Below are 20,759 nucleotides of genomic sequence, written 5' to 3'. Positions count from 1 at the left end.
TCAAAGTAACTTTCTTGATTTTTTGAATAAGATCTGATCATATTTGTCAAAAAATTAAAATAAAATAAAATAACAAATCAAAACTTAGCATTGCAAATAATAATAATAATAATAATAATAATAATAATAATAATAATAATAATAATAATAAACTTAAACAACAATAACAGCAACAAAGCCTTGTCCCACTAAGTAGGGTCGGCTATATGAATCAAACGACGTTATTGTGTTCTGTCATGTATCATGTCTACAGAGAAACCGTTTACATGTAGATCTCGTTTGACCACCTCATGGATGGTCTTCTTAGGTCTTCCTCTACCTTTCGGCTTTTATCCATCTTCCATCTCATGATAAAAAACTTAAGAATTGTAAAAAATCTTAGAAAAAAATAAGAAATTTTAAGGAACCCATTTGAAAAATAAAGACCTCGTAAAAGTAAATTTTGAGCTAAGAGTATTTATAAATGGAGCCATTGATAGAAAATTATTCTTCTTTATCTGTCCATGGTAATAACTTTATAGTTATAGGACACTAAAGCATGAGCTTCAACAATTAATGAACATACTAATACCATCAAGATCAATACCACATTTTACATTTTTTTTGTTTCTTCATTTCATTATACATAAACGCTATCAAATTTAGAAAAAAAAAAAACCAAAGTATTTAAATTAGTAAAACTAAAAAACAAAAAGGAGAATTGTATTTGATGCAAGAGATTTAGTATTGCAGAGTCTAATATGCAAAAGACGCAATAATCTCAAATTGAATATTTATACCAAATCAACAATTTAAATAAATCAAATTCTCTCACTATTCTCCTAAAGGCTCTAGTTAAGTTACAAAGTTCTTTAGGCAAAAAATGACAACATTATCTGAAACTCAACATGTCTTTGGTTCTAGACATACTTTTCTAAATAAATTCCATCATTGCCAAATGCAGCAGCAACTTCACACTTAGCAAACTCTAAACAAATTAAATATAGTTTTTCTTTACCAAAATGGCCATTTGCACATGATATTGTTATAATGGCTAATGAAATACAGATTGATAAGTGAAGTTGTACTATAAATAATAAACCAATTCAAATAATAAGTCAAGAAGACTATTTCAACAAATTTACCTGTAACAAAATTTCGGGTGTCAGCTAATATAAAAATTCTAACACAACATTTTCATAAGATTTATAAATCATAAATCATAATAAAAATCAATTTCAAATGAGTGCATTACTCGTGCTTCACACGGACATGTTTAATATTCCAAATTATATAGACAAAATGAATTAAGAAATAATGAGAAAAAAATATGAATAAACACAAATGCAGAATATGTAATGGTTATTAAAGTGATACCACTGCGTAGAAAAATGTATAAATGAAAAAATATTATCCTAGAGTAGCATTTAATATCAGAAAATTGAAAACTAAATAGAAATGACTTAATAGAAACATAATCATAAAACAACTACAACATAACCTAAATCGATTGCTTACAAAAGGCTTTTATAAAACCCATATAGATAACATATATTAATTTTATCAAAGCAACCTTGCTTCATGGTAACATGAGGATTGCTCAATTGAATGAACTATTGTGCGAAAAATCATACATTGCATTAAGTCATACTTCAATGCTTCATTTATAAATTGAACTACCTAAAGAATGTGCAAAATTAAACATGCAAAATACTTAAAAATAATGAAACTACTTAAAAAAGTTAGACTGCATGTTATAATTTATCAGTTATCACTTTATCTGTTGTTACATCAATGAAAAACAGACTAAAAACTCTTAATCATTCATTTACCAAATCTGACAGCAAAATTCAAAGCAAACTACCAAAACCACAACATAAAAAAATGAATAACTATGAATCAATTAAACACCGAACATTAACATTAGATTAAACCAAAATTAAAGTTTAGTTATCAATTAAATTTTGTATTGTATCGATAGATGCATAGACACATGTATGTATGAACACATACAATGATAACAAAGAAAGAGAATTTCGTCCTCTTTTTTATTCTTTTTTATTAAAAAAAATAATTCTTTTGGCTCTCAATAATCAAAATAATAGTAGTATATCAATAATCATGCATTCTGTAAAAAGAAATAGAGTAACTAATTGTAAACTCTATATTTTAATTATTTTTTAATATTCACTAAAGAGGATTCAATATTAGTGAATATTAACGTTACTCTCATTTGTCATACGCATGAAGAAGCATGCACGTTGCCTTACCTATGTCAGTTGATAACAATAGTTAATGATAAGTATTACAAATTAGCAGCTAATGTGATTCCAACCAAAAAAACTACCATCTAACAGCATTCATTCCATTCCATTACATATTTTATAGATTTATTATTGCTCACCAAAAGCTAGTACTAAATAGCATAAGTATTATTTGTTCTTTCTTCTATTATGACTCCAACCAAAGAAACTATCATCTAATAGCAACCATTTCATTCTATTACACATTTCATACATTTACTATTGCTCACTAACAGCTAGTGCCTAGTAGCATAAGTATTATTTGTTCTTTCTTTTAAAGAAACTATAGTCTAATACAAACCAAGAATATTTTGAATCTTGGATGTGAGTACACATGTTATCCAAAGAAACAGATAGTTCACAATTTTAATTTTGACACGTTATGAAAAAATGTATCTGAAAAACTATAATGTGAGATATTTGGCTTAGCTAAACTACAAAAAATAACTAAAATAGGCAAATAGTAAACATACCAACAATAATTTAAAGAAAAATATAAAACTCAACCCAAGATTAACAAAACCACTATTATCCCTACAAAGCTTCAAGATGCTGGGATTAACAATCTCCCTTGTATTTCAACCTAAAAATTATAATAAAATTAGAAATTTAAAGTAAAACACACTTTTTTGATTTTATAATTAAGGACTTCAATTAAAGACTTCAATTTGCTTTTATTGCATGCTAATAATAAAATTTAACCTGAAAATTTCTCCTAGCAAGCTTGATGTCATAACTTACTTGGAATGCAAAATAGGTTGATACAATTTAGTAATCAGCCACTGAAATTTGAAGACAATCTACATTTAATTAAAGGTAAAGCTCTCACCAAAGGTGAGATGACAACTACAATAATCAAGTCCAAATTATTGTATGTAAAGTTTTAGTTAACAATATCAGTTTTGCATCAAAGTACTATGCAAATCCAATTTTTGTTTTGGAAAAATTGAGATCCACAGAGAGCACAATCTAGCATAACCAAAATCTAAATAAATTCTGTTTGGCCAATTAAAATTCACTTTGGAAGATTTCGGAGAGAAATCAAGTGAGATAACATAAGATAAGAAGACACCACATCCAACTCAAAACCTTAAAGTGTCAAGTTAATGGGTCTCTCATCTTATAAACTCCTCACTCTTCCTTGCTTTCTTTGATGTGAGACTAATTTCATGGACTCCTCATACTTGCACGTTAACATTTTCTATAACAGGGTATTAACTCAAAATATGGAGAAAACTTACATGAATTATTTGTTCAATTAACCCAAATAAACCCCAAAATACAAAAAACTCACTTCAACATTTAACAAAGAAAAAAAGAGAAAGAGAATGGCACAAATCAAAACCATCAACAGATTATCTTCCTTCACTAAGTAATTAATGTTGTCAACTTTTGTTCAAAACATGATTTAGTTTATATTACCATGCCGATGAAATTAGCAATCCTCGAGTCTTATCATTGGCCAAAAGTAAATACCAGAACCTTTGGTGAACTAAATCAAATGAGCCAAATGATCCATAAAACGTAGGTAGAAGGTGTCATATACAGAGTTTCTGAAATTTGTATATAAATTGGGAGCAAACTGGTTGACTATTTTAGTATAAATATCATTGTTAGAACCATGAACTATAGTATTGGATTAGCAAATGAGCAATACACAAAAATTGGCAACCATGAATTTTGATCGTAAACGAGAGGTGGATGCTAATAAATGCATAACAATATCCAGTAAAACTTACACAAAATAGTTGGTGAGAAGTGAGAACTAATCCTTAAACTTACTCATTACTTCATGAAGCTCCATAACATGACGTGATAAATGCTCTACTACTCTATCTAATGACATCCTACAGTAAAAATCAGAGGCCAAGAGGTATCTTATCAAAAGAGTTAATCCTGTGGACCGGAATTAATACTAAGTTCAGAATCAGAAGAAAATAATGAACAATAAAAACATGAAAAAAAAGAAAAACTACATAATCCAAACCCAATAATAATCTGTATTACTAATGCAATAACTCTAATCAAACCCAACAATAATCTCTATAAAATCATGACGCTCTTTAGATGTTGACATGCCTCCTGAAGAAATTTAGACTTGAATAATAATAAAGATGTAAAGGGACCCAAAATTTATAATCAAATATAGATCAAAGTTTAGAGTTAAAATTCTAAAAACTATAGGCAAATAAATGTAGAAGTAAAGAATGGTACCATATTGAGAAAAAATACACATGGTAAGAGACAAAAATTTGACCAAATAATAATTTCTTATCAATAAGATAATAGTAGAAAAAACTGTTTTAATACTTCATGCATAGAGATTCCCAAAAAAAATTGAAAAGCATTCTTTAAATGCATGATTTTTGCCAAACATTTAAATTTTATAAATTAAAGAGGCAAATTTGCCAAATGTATATGAAAATAATTTTGTACCAAGGTGTAGTTCTGTGCTTTTCTCTGAATTCTCTTAGCTTCTTTCTGCTCCTTGGGAAGGATGTCAAATTTTAGATATTCAATAAAGAGAGTCATCCATCTAAGGTTTAAGCCGGAGACAGGTAGAATGTCTGACTTGTTATTCGATTTGATAACTGAGGGCTCTTTGAGAGTTTCTTGTATCAAACTTCTGTTATTTCCTCCTTATTTGGTACTCGCCAATTTAAAAAGGGCATCTGCTCTGCTATTAAGTTCCCGAGTTATATGTCGGACCTCGGTATTAAGAAATTCTTGAAGTTGCTCAAGTGTTTTCTCCAAGTATATCTTCATATTGGGATTTTTTGCCGAATACTCTCCATTGATTTGAGAAGTTACTATCTGAGAATCACTGAAGACTACCACTTTGGTTGCTCTAACTTCTTTGACGAGTTTCAGGCCTGCAATCAGGGCTTCATATTCGGCTTGATTATTAGAAACAGGGAACTCAAACTTCGGGGAAAGCTCTATTTGAGTCCCTTCTTCATTGACCAGTATGATGTCCGCACCACTCCTGACCTTATTGGAGGATCCATCTACATAAAGATTTCAGGTCGTGGAGTTTTCATTCTTGTCACTTTTGTATTCTGCTATAAAGTCGGTGAGGCATTGAGCTTTAATGGTTGTCCGAGTTTCATACCTTAAGTCGAACTCAGATAGTTCTATGGCCCATTTTACCATCCGACCTGCTATGTCCATTTTCTGGAGAATCTGCTTCATGGGTTGGTTCGTCCGGACTCTTATGGTGTGCACCTGGAAATAAGGTCGGAGCCTCCTAGATGCCAGGATTAAAGCGTATGCAAATTTCTCTATTTTTTGATACCTTAACTCTGGCCCTTGTAAGACTTTACTAGTGAAATAAATAGGATGTTGTCTGACTTCATCTTCTCGTATTAGTGCTGAGGCTACTGCCTTATCAACGACAGCTAAGTATAATACAAGCTCTTCTCCCATTTCTGGCCGGGTGAGGATACGTGGTTGACTTAAGAATTTCTAGAATTCTTGAAAGGCTTCTTCACATTCTGCAGTCCACTTAAATTGGCATCCTTTCCTAAGTAGTGAGAAAAGTGGCAAGAATCTCAAGGCTGATTTTGCTAGAAATCTGGACAAGGCTACAAGTCGCCCATCAACTATTGGACTTCTTTTAAACAAGTCAGACTCTTCATCTCTAAGATTGCTCTACACTTGTCAGGGTTGGACTTAATTCCCCTATGTGTGAGCATAAATCCCAAAAATTTTTCTCCTTTTACTGCAAATGTGTATTTGGTGGGATTTAGTCTCATCCCATGTCTTCTTATGGTGTAGAATACTTGTGAGAGATCGGACAGGAGATTTGCCTCATCCTTAGTTTTTACCAACATGTCATCCACATATACCTCTATTAAATTTTTGAGGTGAGGTGCAAACATCTTGTTCATCAATCTTTGATATGTGGCCCCTGCATTTTTAATCCAAATGCATGACCACGTAGAAGTAATTCGCTCTGGGTGTGATGAATGATGTCTTCTCTCGATCTGACTTGTACATTGGAATTTGATTGTATCCTGAGTACGTGTCCATGAAGGATAGGTATTGATATCCCGAGGAGGAATCTACCAAAGCATCGATATTGGAAAGGGGTTACAAATTCTTTGGGCAGGCTTTGTTGAGGTCAGTATGATCGACACACATCCTCCATTTCTCATTTTGCTTTTTTACCAACACAACATTTGCTAACCATGTTAGATACTTGACTTCTCTAACGAATCTGGCTTCTAGTAGTGCTTGAACTTGCTCTTCGACCACTTGAGCTCGCTCTGGCCCGAGTTTGTGCCTTCTCTGTTGGACAGGTTAGGAATCGGGATATACCGCCAGCTTGTGCGTCATAAGTTTGGGGTCTCTTCCGGGCATGTCGACGGCCTTCCAGGCGAAGAGATCGAAGTTTTCCTGCAGGAGTTTCACGAGTTCTTTTTTTAAATTCACCCTATATTAAATCCTATCTTGGTATTTTTTCTAACTTCTTCTCTGATTTGGACTTCTTCCGGTTTTCCTTCAGGCTGTGGTCGTAGCTCGTCTCTTCCTTGGACTCTTCCGAGCTCAATAGAATTGACCTCTTTACCTTTACCTCGTAGATTCAAACTTTCATTATAACATTTTCTTGCTAGCTTCTGATCTCCCTTAATGGTAGCAATTTTGTCCTGTGTTGAGAATTTCATGCAGAGGTGGGGAGTGAAAACAACAGCTCTTAGTCAGTTAGAGTTGTCCTGCCAATTAGGCCATTGTAGGCTAAAGTTACATCCACGACAATGTAGTCGATGTTTAGGGTTTTTTACTTCAATCCCTTTCCAAAGGTAGTATGTAAGGAGATAAACCATAATGGTCTAATCGGCGTACTGAAAAGAGGATATGGGTAGGATTTCAATTCCTTTTTTTCCAATCCTAACTTGTCGAATTCAGGCTTAAACAGTATGTCGGCTGAGCTTCCTTGATCCACCAAAGTCCTATGTAAGTTTGCGTTAGCAAGTATCATAGTAATTACCACGGGATCATCGTGCCCAGATGCAATTCCCTGCGTATCTTCTTTTTGTGAAAGAGATGGTTCGAAAGTCAGGGGTCTCTTCTCCGACGTAATAGACCTCTTTCAGATATCTAGTTCGAACTGACTTGGTTACTCCTCCGCCGGCGAAGCCTCTTGTTATCATGTGGACATGTCGCTCGGAAGTTGGTGGGGGCTTCCCTCTTCGACTCACTTCTTCGTCATCTCTCTTCCTCTTTCCACGACAGTCTGACCTTTCTATGAGATATCTATCTGACCGACTTTCTCTAGCTAGTTTTTCTATCACATTTTTTTAGGTCATAATAGTCATTTGTAGAATTTCCATACAGCTTGTGGTACTCACAATACTCATTGCGGCTTCCCTCCTTTTTATTTTTGATCAGACGTGGGTGGGGGAGAGCTTCTCGGTATGACAAAATTGTCTGTAGACATTCACGAGAGAAACTCGCAGCGGGGTGTAGTTGTGATACCTCCTAGGTTTCTCCAAGCCATATTCTTCTTTCTTCTTGGGCTCTTTTTCCTTTTCCCGTGTCTGATAAGGATGTCCTAGTCGCCAGTTTGATTCTTGTAGCCTGGCGTTTTCTTCCATATTAATGTATTTTTCATCTCATTCTTGTACATCACTCAATGAGGTCGGGTGTCTTTTTAAGATAGACTGAAAAAAGGGACCTTCCCAGAGACCATTGACCAATTCCATTATTACTGCTTCAATGGGTAAGTCTTGGATTTCTAAACATACCTTGTTGAATCTCTCCATGTAGTCTCTAAGGGATTCGCCGACTTCCTATTTGACTCTGACTAGACTAGGTACGTTCTTGACCTTGTCCTTTTGAATTGAAAACTGTGTAAGAAATTTTCGCGCGAGGTCGTCGAAACTAGTAACTGACCTAGGTGGCAGGCTGTCAAACTATTTCATGGCCGACTTTGTTAAGGTTGTTGGGAAGGCCTTGCAGCGACTAGCATTTGAGGCATCAGCCAAGTACATCCGACTTTTGAAGTTACTTAAGTGGTGCCTCGAGTCGGTCATCCCATCATATAGATTCATGTCTGGGCTTTTGAAATTTCTAGGAACTTTGGCCTGCATGATGTCTTCGGTGAAAGGATTTTCTCCTCCCAATGGGGTATTTTCTCGAGTTGTACGCGAATTCCTTCCTCGGAGGTTGGATTCTAACTTTGAGAGTTTTTCTTCCAGCTCTTTTCGCCGTTTAATTTCTCTTCTCAGATTTCTCTCTGCCTCCCGCCGTCGCTCTAACTCCTATTCTAGCTGTTCGAGTCGGCCATGATATCCATATAGGAGCCCCATGAGATCGGTGCAATGGGGTTGGTTTTCTCCTTCACCATGCGGTTCCTCCGTCCATGAACCTCGGAAGGGATTCTTCTATGGTGATGCTCGCCCGACGTACCTTCACCATGCGGTTCCTCTGTCCTTGGAGGAGGTACCACAAGGGCTTGGTTGTTATTGCCATGTCTTGGTATTCTGGATCCGATTGAGATGTTGTGCGTCTGTTTTCAAGGTGATCGCCCGCCATAGAGTGTTGATTCCCAGGTCCCCGACAATGGCTCTGATGTTTCGAGGGTTACCTGAAATTGAATCGTGTTTGAGTTTGAACGTGTGATCCAAGCTCTGAGTGAAATGGTTTCTGCCTTAGCCTGCGTCAAGCAGTCGTCGTCCGAGTTGTTTGTGAGAAGATGGGGTAGTACCTGCAAAACACTCCGATGCCTAAGTCAGCAAGGGTCTTAGCAGGTTTAAGTGTATTGGAGTGGAGCTTAAGTATACCTGAGAGTGTCAGTGTATTTATAGATGATAAACCAATAACCACCGTTGGAGTAGTTCCACTAAAAAATATAAATTAATAACTACAAAAATAATAGTTATACTCCTCATGTTGCAAATATCTAAAGCACCTATCAAATATAAAATAAGGAAAATTATTTTAGAAAAAAGCACACAAATTCTTTTGTGAGCTTGAAACTTGTTTTTGTACTTTGTTAAGTGACTCTTGTATTGCGGGAATTATGATTCAACAAGAATGATTGACTTTGTAGTTCAATTTTCCTCGTATCTAAGTTGATTTGAATTGTTTGCTCAGTATTGTGATATGTTAACCTCACTGGACTAGTTTTTTCATATTTTTTAGTAGAATAGTGAAGTGAATTATTATTTTAGCAATGGATTTGGATTCTTTCTATTTGATGTGAACATGACCTTGCCATGTTTACAAACTAAAATGACAAACAGTTGACAATGGAGATATAAGCATGACAAGATCATGTTCAAAATAACACAAGTGAATCCAAACCAATTGGGAGAATATATATGCTTTTTGACTAACAGCACTATCACACTTGTTTAGGAAGCTTCAGACGATTATTAGTGAGTTTATGCTCAAAACGGAAGTTTAAAGTCTGAAAATAACATGCTTCTATTGTCTGTCATACTAAGGAGCTTAGAAATAACAAACTCTCAGCATAAGAACAATAATCAAACGCTTTGTTTGTCAAGGAAGTCAATGATGAGCTGGTTGATCTTCTCTGGAAACTGTTCATGCACAAAATGGCTTCCTTCTGGAATGTATGTGATTTCCAAGTCTGGCACAAATTGTTTCACTGCCCCACTTCGGATATAGTCCTCAATGCCTGGGAACTTGATCACATAATCTTTTTCACCCATTATCAGAAGTGCAGGAACACTCACTTTTGGGTCACTTAAGCCGCCATCTGCATTGGTACTCCTGCATGGATCATAAACAGTCCAAATCTGAAATGTTAGTAAGTCTATACTCCAAAAGCTATTTTATGACATCTGATCATTTTACTTCACTACTAAAATGCAAGGCTTCACATATTAAACAACAAACATTTGGAGTAGCATTTCACTCCATAAATGGCAAAAGATTTAAGGATTTGGATTTTGTTAGAAACAGTTAGAGAGGAATAGTGGCATTAACTGAATTAGTTCAATTAGTTGAGCAAAGGGCTGATAGGATTTTGGGCGGGAAAATTGGTTAGAAAAATGACTTGCACTTTTTGGTGTTTGAAAATAAGGGAAAGTTAAATTCTGATTTCACCTGTAAGGAACCTGCAATGGATATCTGAATCCAGATTTTTCATAGAGTGATGCATAGGTTTGAAGGTCTTCTTCAGAGAACCATGGTGGAAGCGGTTTAGAAGGATCAAACAAGTCCATAATTTCTTGATCATCAGCTGCTATTGGTATCTCACTGCTAGAGAACAGAGTGTAGATGTTCCTTATAACTGACTTCACATCGAAGCGGCCGAAATCTGCTTCAGCTCTCCCAGGTTCCTGAATTAGTCAAGAAATAATTAACATTAACACATGGGGAGGAGTGCAAAAGTTATAGTAGGAGATGGAATTCATACCTTCCACCTAGTAATATAGAATCCATTGGGGAGTTCATCGTGGGATCTGCTACCAGATTTCCCCGGAATCATGAAGGGAATGCCTAGTGTTATAATAGCAGCTACTCTTTCTGGGTGCGCAGCAGCTGTGAAATATCCTGGGAAGGCACCAAAATCCTTGCCAACAAGGAATGCCTGATATCAACAATAGAATTTGCAGTTAGTCAAAATTTCCACCTGAATTAGAAGGTCTTTTCTTTACTCGTCCTCTCTCACTATGAATTTAATTTTGATGTACAAAGCAGTTTTATATGTACATCTAATCATATCACGCTACTTCAGCAAAAATAAATATTTTTTACATTGACCGTTGAATAATTATCTAAAAAAATGGATATGATTATATAATTGTTTAAAATATTTTACACTGTCAGTACATCAAAATTAAGATAAGAAAGCCAGATTACTTAGCCATGGATCAATACAATACATTGTGTGTGGATCTCATCAAATGATCCAAACATAAATGATCTCTCATTTTAATCAGAATCCCCATCCCCCTTTAGAGGATTCAAATTGTGCAAGTTAATAGATCAACTTTCAGCTTCTAATTATAAGAGCCCTTTTTTCTGGAAGACATGAACCGAAGTTCAAAACTTAGATATCAATGTTTGGAATGAACTTCATAACTCTTAAACAAAGAATATGGATTTGCCCATGTTCGACATGAACATGACCTTGTTCAAATATGTACCATTGATTTGATGGTCCAGAAAAAAAAATAAATAATAAACAATCAATAATAAACACAAAATATCTAGACAAATTGATATATACTATAGCAGAAACCTTAGTTACCTTTGTGATGTTTAATGCATCCAGAAGGCCCAAGATTTCATCAACCAAATCAAACATAGTTTCTTTCTCTGGCTGAGGTGGCTGCTCAGAAAGTCCATAGCCTCTGAAATCAAAGGCAATAGCCCTGTAGCCAGAATTGGCTACAGCAATCATCTGGTGCCTCCATGTGTACCAAATTTCTGGGAATCCATGCAAGAATACCACTGCCTTTGACCCTGCAACGCACCAAAAGAATCATTCAATAAAGAGGGAGAAAGAAAACAGTTTCTTTCTGTTGAAGGATGAAGGAAGTTACCAGTTCCAATCTCTGCCACATGGAGCTTCAGACCCTTCACTTGTATATGACTGTGTTTGATGTTCTCCATGAGAGAAGAACGGGTTCTAAAGTGTAGAATGAAGACTGAAGAGAGTGTGGGAAGGGAGATAAAAACAAGGACAAGAGGGGGACCGGTAACGGGTAAGTCAACATCATGGTTGGGATGAGATGATGTGAGTACACCAATCCTTTTGTTAGGAAATTGAGGTGGAAAAACCAATAGCTCAAGGAAAAAAAAAGGATGACCATCCATGAATGCTTTTAAGTTTTAGTGAACGTTTTAATGGAGGCTAAAAATTTTTATTATGGAAGATAAATGTATGCAATTCAATTTTATTGGTGATGCATATATTTTTATTTTGATATGGGAATCAGAAATTGGTAGGTCTGATTACTTTGTAAGTTGATTTTTAAATTTTTTAAATATTAAATTTGTTGTGATTTTTTTAAAAAAAAAATCCTAAATAGGAGGATCCGATTTTTATTCTTAATAAATCGGATGGTCTGATTTTTTTTAAATAAAAAAGTTTTACATTGGAGAATAACACTCTTATCATTTATAATCCTAAAAAACACCATTTTTACTCCAATATTAAAAATAATTTGCGTTTAATATAGTAATGCTAGGTTTAGGTAGGTAAAATATTATAGACAATAAATAAACATTGACTATGTTACGTGTATACTAAAATCGGCCATTAAAATGAACTATCAATATAAAATACATATTGCTATTGAAATACAAATATATATTAAAAATAAATTACATCTACACATGTATTTATACACAAATACATTAGTAGCTGATTTTAGTCGTTAATTTTGGTGTACGAATAATATTTTTGAATAAAAATACATTGCATTTATAAGAGAGTGTGATTCTCCTAACTTAATTGACACAATTAATTTCTTTTTGTAATTATTTTCTCTCATTTAATTATACCAAAAGTCAATTCTAAATTTAACGTGAATTAAATCTTAATAAGTTCTTTTTTATTATTACATTCACAATTTTAGAATTTTTTTTAAATAAAAGTTCTAAATTTTGATATTTTTAATCTTTACAAAATTTTAAATCACCTCAATACATTTTATAAAAAATAAAAACATCTTAAATTTGATTAGTCTCTATTTATTGAAAATCAAAAACGTCTAAAATTATTAGTTTTTCACCTATAAAATAAAATAATAAATAATAAATTAACACCAATTCATTAATTATAGATATTATATGTTTAAAATTAAAGATATTATACGTATAAAATTATGGATGCTAAATTAAAAAATTTTAACAACTTCTATTATACAACTCATATTTTACATATAGACTATTAAAAAAAATAAAAAATAAAATATAAATAAAAATTAAAAAATAAATTTTTAAAAATAATTATTAATTCATCATTTTAAAATTAATAAATAAATATACATATAAATATTAAATAAAAATATTAAAATAATTAAAATCATAATTTATTAGTATACATAAAAATAATTTAAAAAATATAATAAAATATATAATTTAAAATTTAAAAATATTAATTATAAAAATTTATTAATTATACCATCATAAATATAAAATTATAAATATCATAATTATAAAATTATAAATAATATTAATATAAAATTATAAATGTTATGAATAAATTTATTAATTAAATAAATTAATTTAAGTATTAGACATTTTTAATTGCACGTGATTTTTGTCTCTGAACATAAACGGCCTTTACGTTATTTTGACGGCGTCCAATAATAATGAGATGAATCAATAAATTAATTATCTTATATGAATCAATTACTATTAATATTACTTAAGAAGTATTATTATTAGAATTTTTTATTATTATTAGTTTTTATTGTAATCCTAAATATGAATATCAAATTATAAAAAAAATATTAATATATAATTTAGTTGATACTAATAATTATGAATATTTTATTATAATTAATATGATTAATATGTAGGAACCATTAAAAATGTGATAAATAGAGTAATAAGAGAATATAATAAAAAATTAAAATATAAATAAATTATATAAATAAAGTCAATTTTAAAAAATTTTAACGACCGAAATATTTTAATTCTCAAATTTGTTTGTTTGGAAAAATATCTATAGTTATCCATTCCGAAATTCTTTTTGCTATTTTATTAGTAATTTAGTATCCCCAGTTTGTATTAAAAGTTAAAACTACTCTCATTTTGTCCAATAGTGGAATATAGTTGACACCTATGTTGTTGATGATATTGATTAGGGGTGTTCATAGATCAGATCGTATTTATAGATTTGTGGTAAATATCTGTATTCGATTTATAAATTGTAGATCGGATAGGATCTTTGCGGATCAGATCACGGATATTTACTCTATATCCGCGTATTCGATTCGTAGATCCGCACAATAATAATTAAAAAATAAATAAATATATATATTTGGTATTATATTTACTTATTTGTATATTTTAGTTAGTAATTATTATTCATATATTGTCTTATTTTATTTTTGTTATTTAGAAAGAGTTTGATTAAAAATATTTTAGAAATAAATAAGTTTAAAAGTATGAAAAAAATATTTTTATTGAATTTTTTTACATAGAAATATGATTAAAAAGAGAAGGTTTAATTATACGGATATATCCGATATCCGATCTGATCCGGCACTAAAAAATATGGATATCATATCCGATTCGATTTGATGGAAAGTGTGCGAATCGAATCGAATTTTCGGCCATTTCCGATCCGATCCGCGTACACCTCTAACATTGATGGAAACGACTACAAATTGAGGTTTCTACTTATTTGCGTTTATTCTTTGTTTTAAAAAAAATGTTATTCTATACGTACACCAAAATCAACCACTAATGTCAGTCATTAGTATAAAATATATGTTGGAATATAAATACACATTAAAAATAAATTAAATTACACATGTATTTATACACAAATATATTGGTAGCTGATTTTAATGGTTGATTTTGGTGTACAAATAACATTTATAAACAAAAAAACTACTCTCATTTGTAAGGTTCGGACAATCCAATAGATTATTAAACTAATAGAATTAGATATTCAAAGGTTTAAAATTCAATTGAAGTTTAATTAAAGTTGAATTAGATATAATAAAATAATATATTTATATATAAATTATAGAGAAATTCTTCGCATACAAGCGATTAAGGTTTGTAAGCCTTACAAGTCCAATTAAAACTAACGCTTAAAACGTATTTCGAACCGTTCTTCTTTCTCTTCGTCTTCTTCTTTTTCTTTTCTTTCATTTCTTACCTTCTCTTTCTTCTTCTTCTTCTTCTTCTTCTTGCTGTAGGTTCTTCTTCCTCTTACTCTTCTTCTTCTCATTTTCTTTCGTTTCTTGCCTTCTCTTTCTCCTCCTTCTTCTTCTTCTTGCTGCACGTTCTTCTTCCTCGTCTTCCTCCTCTTCTTCTTCTTCTTCTTCGTGCTTTTTTCTTTATTTTCTTTTTTCGTTATTCTTGATTTACATTGTTTTTTGACATCAAGCTCTGAAATCGTTTTTGAAGAAGAAGAAACAGCAGAAGATGAAGAGGAGAAAGAGAAAGAGTTCTGAATTATGCATAAGGTGTACTTCAACGAATTTTGGGTGTATTTCTTAAATCCTTTGGGTGTAGTTTTGTAATCTTTTGGGTGTATTTCTATAATTTTTTGGGTGTATTTCTATAATCGTTTGGGTGAATTCCTGTAACTATTTAAGTGTACTTCTGTAATCGTTTGGGTGTATTTCTGTAATCGTTTGGGTATATTTTTGAAGTTCCATTATTTTCAAAACGATTTCAAAAATTGATTTCAGAAACCATGAAAATAAAAAAAAAAAACCGAAGAAGAAGAGGAGGAGGAGGAGGAGGAGGAGGAGGAGGAGGAAGAAGAGGGGGAAGAAAAAGAGTCGTTCATAATACATGGTGAGTGTAGCGCTTTGAAAATAGGAAATGGTTGAATAACGCATTAAAAGACCCGTATATGTAGCAACTTGTAAGACTTGTAAGTAAAAAAAACTTGTATGTGTAGCAGACCTCTAAATTATATACTTTTAAAAAAAATTTATAATTTATTATTTTAAACCGATTAAGTATCGAAATACCGTATTGATTCGACTGATTAATTAATTTGTTAATTGATTCGTTATCAATCAATTTTTTACTTTAATTGAATTGAACTAGTAACCGATTTTTTATTAATCCAATTAAATCTATCAGTTTTATTGATTCTTGAGACCATGCTATTTTGTCCCATTTTTTATGCAAAATATTTTTTGGGGGGTGGACAATGGGATTTGAATTTAAAACCTTTTTTTCCCTGAAATTAACTATATTTTTATAAGTTTTTGTGTATAATTATTAAATTATATTGAATATATATAAATTTAATGGAAAAGACCAAAATATTTGTTATTAATCCCAATACATTTTCCCTTTCCATAATTATAATTTTTATTAATATTGTTTTCTAATAAATACTTAAAAATATATAATAAATATAAATTTGATATAAAATATAATTAAAAAAGACATTTATCATAAAAAAAATAAATACTGAGGTAAATTATCTAAACCTCTTATTACTAGACAATTGCTAATAGCCTTTTATATACGATTAATGGGAGCTACACTGTAATTAGATATTGGAATCATAGGTAAAAGTTAATTTTTAAATTTTTTTATTACAATTACTGGGAAGTGGGAATCAATTTTTCTGTCAAATTATTCTTTTAAAATTAAATATTATATTTTTAATTTCATTAATAACTGTAAAATTATTTTTTTTTTATCGTACATAACAATTCATGTAAACTAGCACACTTGTTTATGAAGATTCTCAGACTATTATTATTGAATAAAATATTATTTTGATCTCTAGCGTTTAAGCCAAATTTTAATCAAACGTCTTATTTTAATTTTAAAAATATTTAAACGTCTTATTTTAATATCAAAAGAATTTTAAGTGGTTTAATATTGTTCTACTACTAAATTTGACACAAATAATTTACATATTAAAAAAATAATAGCATTTAATTTTTATATGTAAATAAAATTGATTCACCGACTAATATAAAAATTTCTTTGATTTTGGAACATTGATAATTGATAGTTAAGATTTGGAGTTTTGTATAAAAAAAAATGAGAAGAAGAAGTGTTAGAAAAATGTTTTGATTTGAGCTTTTTAACACATAGAAAAAAATATGACTTAATTAGTAATGTTACTAACGTTTACGTTACTCATTTTATTAACTATTAGTGTTAAATTTAGCGGTAAAACAACATTAAACCTATTTAAATTTTTTGGGACAGAAATAAAATATTTAAAATATTAAAAATTAAATTAGAATTTAGCCTAAACGATTGGAGAAAAAAATAGTACTTTACCACATTATTATATTTATACAATATACTCCATTGGACAATGGTCATGCATAAACTGAAAATTCAAAGTCTGAATATAACATACTTCTATTAATGGTAACATTAAGCGGCAAAGAAATGGCATCTCCAATGAAGAAGCAGAAGAAACAGTCAAACATTTTGTTTGTCAAGGAAGTCAATAATGAGCTGGTTGACCTTGTCTGGAACTTGTTCATGCACAAAATGGCTTCCTTCTGGAATATATGTGATTTCCATGTCTGGCACAAATTGTTTCACTGCTCCACTTCTGATGTAGTCCTCCATTCCTGGAAACTTGATCACATAATCTTTCTCACCCATTATTAAAAGTGCAGGAACACTCACTTTTGGGTCACTTAAGCCACAATCTTTATTGAGACTCCTGCATGGATAATAACCAAAAACAGTTATTGAAGCCTGAACAATGTGTGTCCAAATACAATGATTTTTTAACATACCACATTAGTCCAAGCAATATTTATTTAGGAACGAGGCAATTGTATTTTAACATTGAAATTCCACACCTTATAAACTTAGTTGAGGACAAATTGTAGTAACATTTCACTCCATGAACATTTAAGAAGCAAAATCTAGTGGTATTGTGAAGTATACACACCACTATCTAGAGTATTTGGCTAAAGTCCAATATGCACACTTTTAATGATAGACTTATAGATAAACAAGTTTTATGGGATGGTGTTAAGCGTTTGGCCTCAGATCATTCCTGAGTAGGGAGGACCGGTAGAGTATGTTTGTTTGTTTGAGCTTTTATGTTGTTTTGTTGTTTAGCTTATCATAAGCTCCACTTCAAAAAGAAGAAAAAAAAATCTTTTGGCATTTATACAATGTAAAACTCATGATTGACTTGCCGACATGTTAGAAAGATTGAAAAGTTATATGTAATGAGTAAAAAGTGGAACCAAGGTCCAATTACGATAGTCTTACTACTAATTGATTTACTATAAATAGATATAATAAAAATGTAAATGACCATGAATGATTTTAGATTGTTTTTTTTTCTTTGGTCCTTATTAGAATTCTCTCTACTCTCTCTTATGTCTAATTGTCTATTGGTCCTTAATTGAGAAATTTATTTTTTCTTATTCTATCTTTATCTCTTAAATTATTCTCCCTTACATTATGTTTCACTAGTCTTTTGTTCTATTTTCTGTTGGAAGAATCTCTTTTCCTCTTCTTCCTTGTATCATTATTCTCCCCATCTTAATATTATACAATAAGACAGATGAGGGAAAGTGGAAGGTGTAATTACCTGTAAGGAACCTGCAATGGATATCTGAATCCAGAATTTTCATAGAGTGATGCATAGGTTTGAAGGTCTTCCTCAGAGAACCATGGTGGAAGCGGTTTAGAGGGATCAAACAAGTCCATGATTTCTTGATCATCAGCTGCTATTGGTATCTCGCTGCTAGAGAACAGAGTGTAGATGTTCCTTATAACTGACTTCACATCGAAACGGCCGAAATCTGCTTCTGCCCTCCCAGGTTCCTGAAATTAGTACAAAGTAACTACCAAAATGAACTGATAAAAATAACCTAAAAAAAGATACAAACAACAAATAAGTTGAGAGAGAGGAATGCAAGGATCTTGTACCTGCCACCTGGTAATATAGAAGCCTTTGGGGAGAAGGTCGTTCCGGACGGCGGATTCACCCGGAAGAATGAAAGGGATGCCCAAATTTATAACTGCAGCTACTCTTTCTGGGTGCAGAGCTGCTGTAAGATACCCTGGGATGGAACCAAAATCCTTACCCACAAGGAAAGCCTGTCATATATAATAAACAATGGTTAGTTTAGTTTCTGTTTTGTGTGATCTTGAGGCCTCATATTGAAACTGAATTCAGCAAATGAAATTACATGACTCTAGAGGATCCAAATCCTTCATGTTAACAGATCCAGTTTCAGCTTCTCAAGTTTTCTCTTAGAAAGTGTAGTTACCTACTTACCTTGGTGATGTTTAAAGCATCCAAGAGACCCAAGATTTCATCAATCAAATCAAACATGGTTTCTTTCTCAGGCTGAGGTGGCTGCTCAGAAAGTCCATAGCCTCTGAAATCGAAGGCAATAGCCCTGTAGCCAGAGTTGGCCACAGCAACCATCTGGTGCCTCCATGTGTACCAGATTTCTGGGAATCCATGCAAGAATACCACTGCCTTTGACCCTGCACAAAACAAGATCTCTCAAATGGAAATGAATTAACAAACAAACATGATTGTGCTTGATGAAGGGAAATACCGGTTCCAATCTCTGCCACATGCAGCTTGAGCCCCTTCACTTGGACATCACTGTGTTTGATGTTCTCCATCACAGTGTGTAGTATGCTCTCAAGAGTCAAGTGTGTGTGAGAAAATTGGTTATCATTCCTTATTAGTTTTGGACCCACCTGCAGATAAAAGATTAGATACAAACAAAATTCAAGAAAGAAAAAATAATGATCACATTATTCACATGGACCAAGTCAGGGTGAGTGTGAATCTGTACAAAAAAAATTATATTTTAAACATCATATATGTGAAGATGTAAAATTATTATTCAGAAAGAGAGAGAAAATTATTACCAATTTGTTTGGATGTTTGATAGAAAATGAGAGAAAAGAAAATGGGAGAAAAGAAAACGAAAGAAAAATTAGATTTCTTTAGATATTGTTTGGATGGAGAGAAAATGGATGGAAAGGGAATAAGAATTTTTTTTTGTTTGGATAGAAAAAAAATAGAAAGAAAAAAATTATAATAATATAAAATTATTTTATTATCCTTACCTATATTATATATAAATGATACTTTATTAATGTATTTAAATTATTTTTCTAATAAAAAAATTTTTCAAATTATTTTTTAGAATTTTAAATGTCATAAAAAAAGATATATATTTGTTTTCCAAACAAATACATATAAATAATTGTGTAAAAAAATTTCTTTATACCAAACAAATACATATAAATATGAAAGGGTATATATGTACTTTTGTTCATCTTTACACTTTCATCTCAGTTTTCTTCGCAATCTTGGGCCAAATCTTCGCAGAAAAAATTAAACTGGCCCCACATAGATTTTTTTGTTTTCCATGTAATTTTCCTGGCGATCCAAACAAAGAAAATTAGTTTTTCATCCATTTTCATCTTCTCACTTTTCTTTCCTCACAAATTCCTTTATACTAAACAAAGTGTACATGATAGGCCAAATCGAAGTGGTTTGGAGTTTGGACCAAAGATATTTTTTTATTTAATAAAATAATAATAAATATCAAATGCATGATCAATAAAATAATAGTATGTCATGCATAATGTATTAAAAAGTAGAATAAAATAATAAACATGAAATGCAAGCAATCCCAATGTATCATCTTTGTGAATATATATATATATATATATATATATATATATATATATATATATATATATATATAGGTTCTAAATGTTGCATTTGTTTTGTAGTGAGGGATTGAATGACTATTATATCTCCTGATACAATTTGAAAAAGACAGTAATGAATACTTTGAAAAAGGAAGACAAAAATGG

The 20,759-nt window shown here is 31.6% G+C and overlaps 2 protein-coding genes across 2 annotated transcripts; both read right to left on the bottom strand.

Moving 5' to 3' along the window:
• Positions 1–9,636: 9,636 nt before the first annotated feature.
• Positions 9,637–12,131, bottom strand: LOC112789772 (epoxide hydrolase 2). The gene is made up of 5 exons (XM_025831815.3): positions 11,804–12,131; positions 11,509–11,723; positions 10,672–10,845; positions 10,359–10,594; positions 9,637–10,022 (listed from the first exon to the last, which is right to left on the bottom strand). The coding sequence occupies exons 1-5, from the start codon at positions 12,075–12,077 to the stop codon at positions 9,773–9,775; spliced, it is 1,149 nt and encodes a 382-aa protein (XP_025687600.2). The 5' UTR covers positions 12,078–12,131; the 3' UTR covers positions 9,637–9,772.
• A 5,055-nt stretch (positions 12,132–17,186) lies between these two features.
• Positions 17,187–19,636, bottom strand: LOC112789771 (epoxide hydrolase 2). Its single transcript, XM_025831814.3, has 5 exons — positions 19,478–19,636; positions 19,189–19,403; positions 18,837–19,007; positions 18,496–18,731; positions 17,187–17,607 (listed from the first exon to the last, which is right to left on the bottom strand). Exons 1-5 carry the CDS (start codon positions 19,545–19,547, stop codon positions 17,358–17,360), a joined length of 942 nt encoding a protein of 313 aa, XP_025687599.1. The 5' UTR covers positions 19,548–19,636; the 3' UTR covers positions 17,187–17,357.
• Between the last annotated feature and the right edge of the window lie 1,123 nt (positions 19,637–20,759).

Source organism: Arachis hypogaea, chromosome 3, assembly GCF_003086295.3.
Source record: "Arachis hypogaea cultivar Tifrunner chromosome 3, arahy.Tifrunner.gnm2.J5K5, whole genome shotgun sequence".
Classification (NCBI taxonomy): Eukaryota; Viridiplantae; Streptophyta; class Magnoliopsida; order Fabales; family Fabaceae; genus Arachis; species Arachis hypogaea.
The sequence above is the reverse complement of the archived record's forward strand: the minus strand, read 5'-3'. Positions and strand labels throughout refer to the sequence as shown.

Excerpts from the sequence above, each read along its gene's own strand:
- LOC112789772 (XM_025831815.3), bottom strand. The coding sequence starts at position 12,077 with ATGGATGGTCATCCTTTTTTTTTCCTTGAGCTATTGGTTTTTCCACCT. Across the intron at positions 10,595-10,671 it reads TCTATATTACTAGGTGGAAG|GAACCTGGGAGAGCTGAAGC; the intron begins GTATGAATTCCA and ends TGACTAATTCAG. Across the intron at positions 10,023-10,358 it reads CCATTGCAGGTTCCTTACAG|GAGTACCAATGCAGATGGCG; the intron begins GTGAAATCAGAA and ends TGATCCATGCAG.
- LOC112789771 (XM_025831814.3), bottom strand. The coding sequence starts at position 19,547 with ATGGAGAACATCAAACACAGTGATGTCCAAGTGAAGGGGCTCAAGCTG. Across the intron at positions 19,404-19,477 it reads TGTGGCAGAGATTGGAACCG|GGTCAAAGGCAGTGGTATTC; the intron begins GTATTTCCCTTC and ends TGTTTTGTGCAG. Across the intron at positions 18,732-18,836 it reads TCTATATTACCAGGTGGCAG|GAACCTGGGAGGGCAGAAGC; the intron begins GTACAAGATCCT and ends TACTAATTTCAG.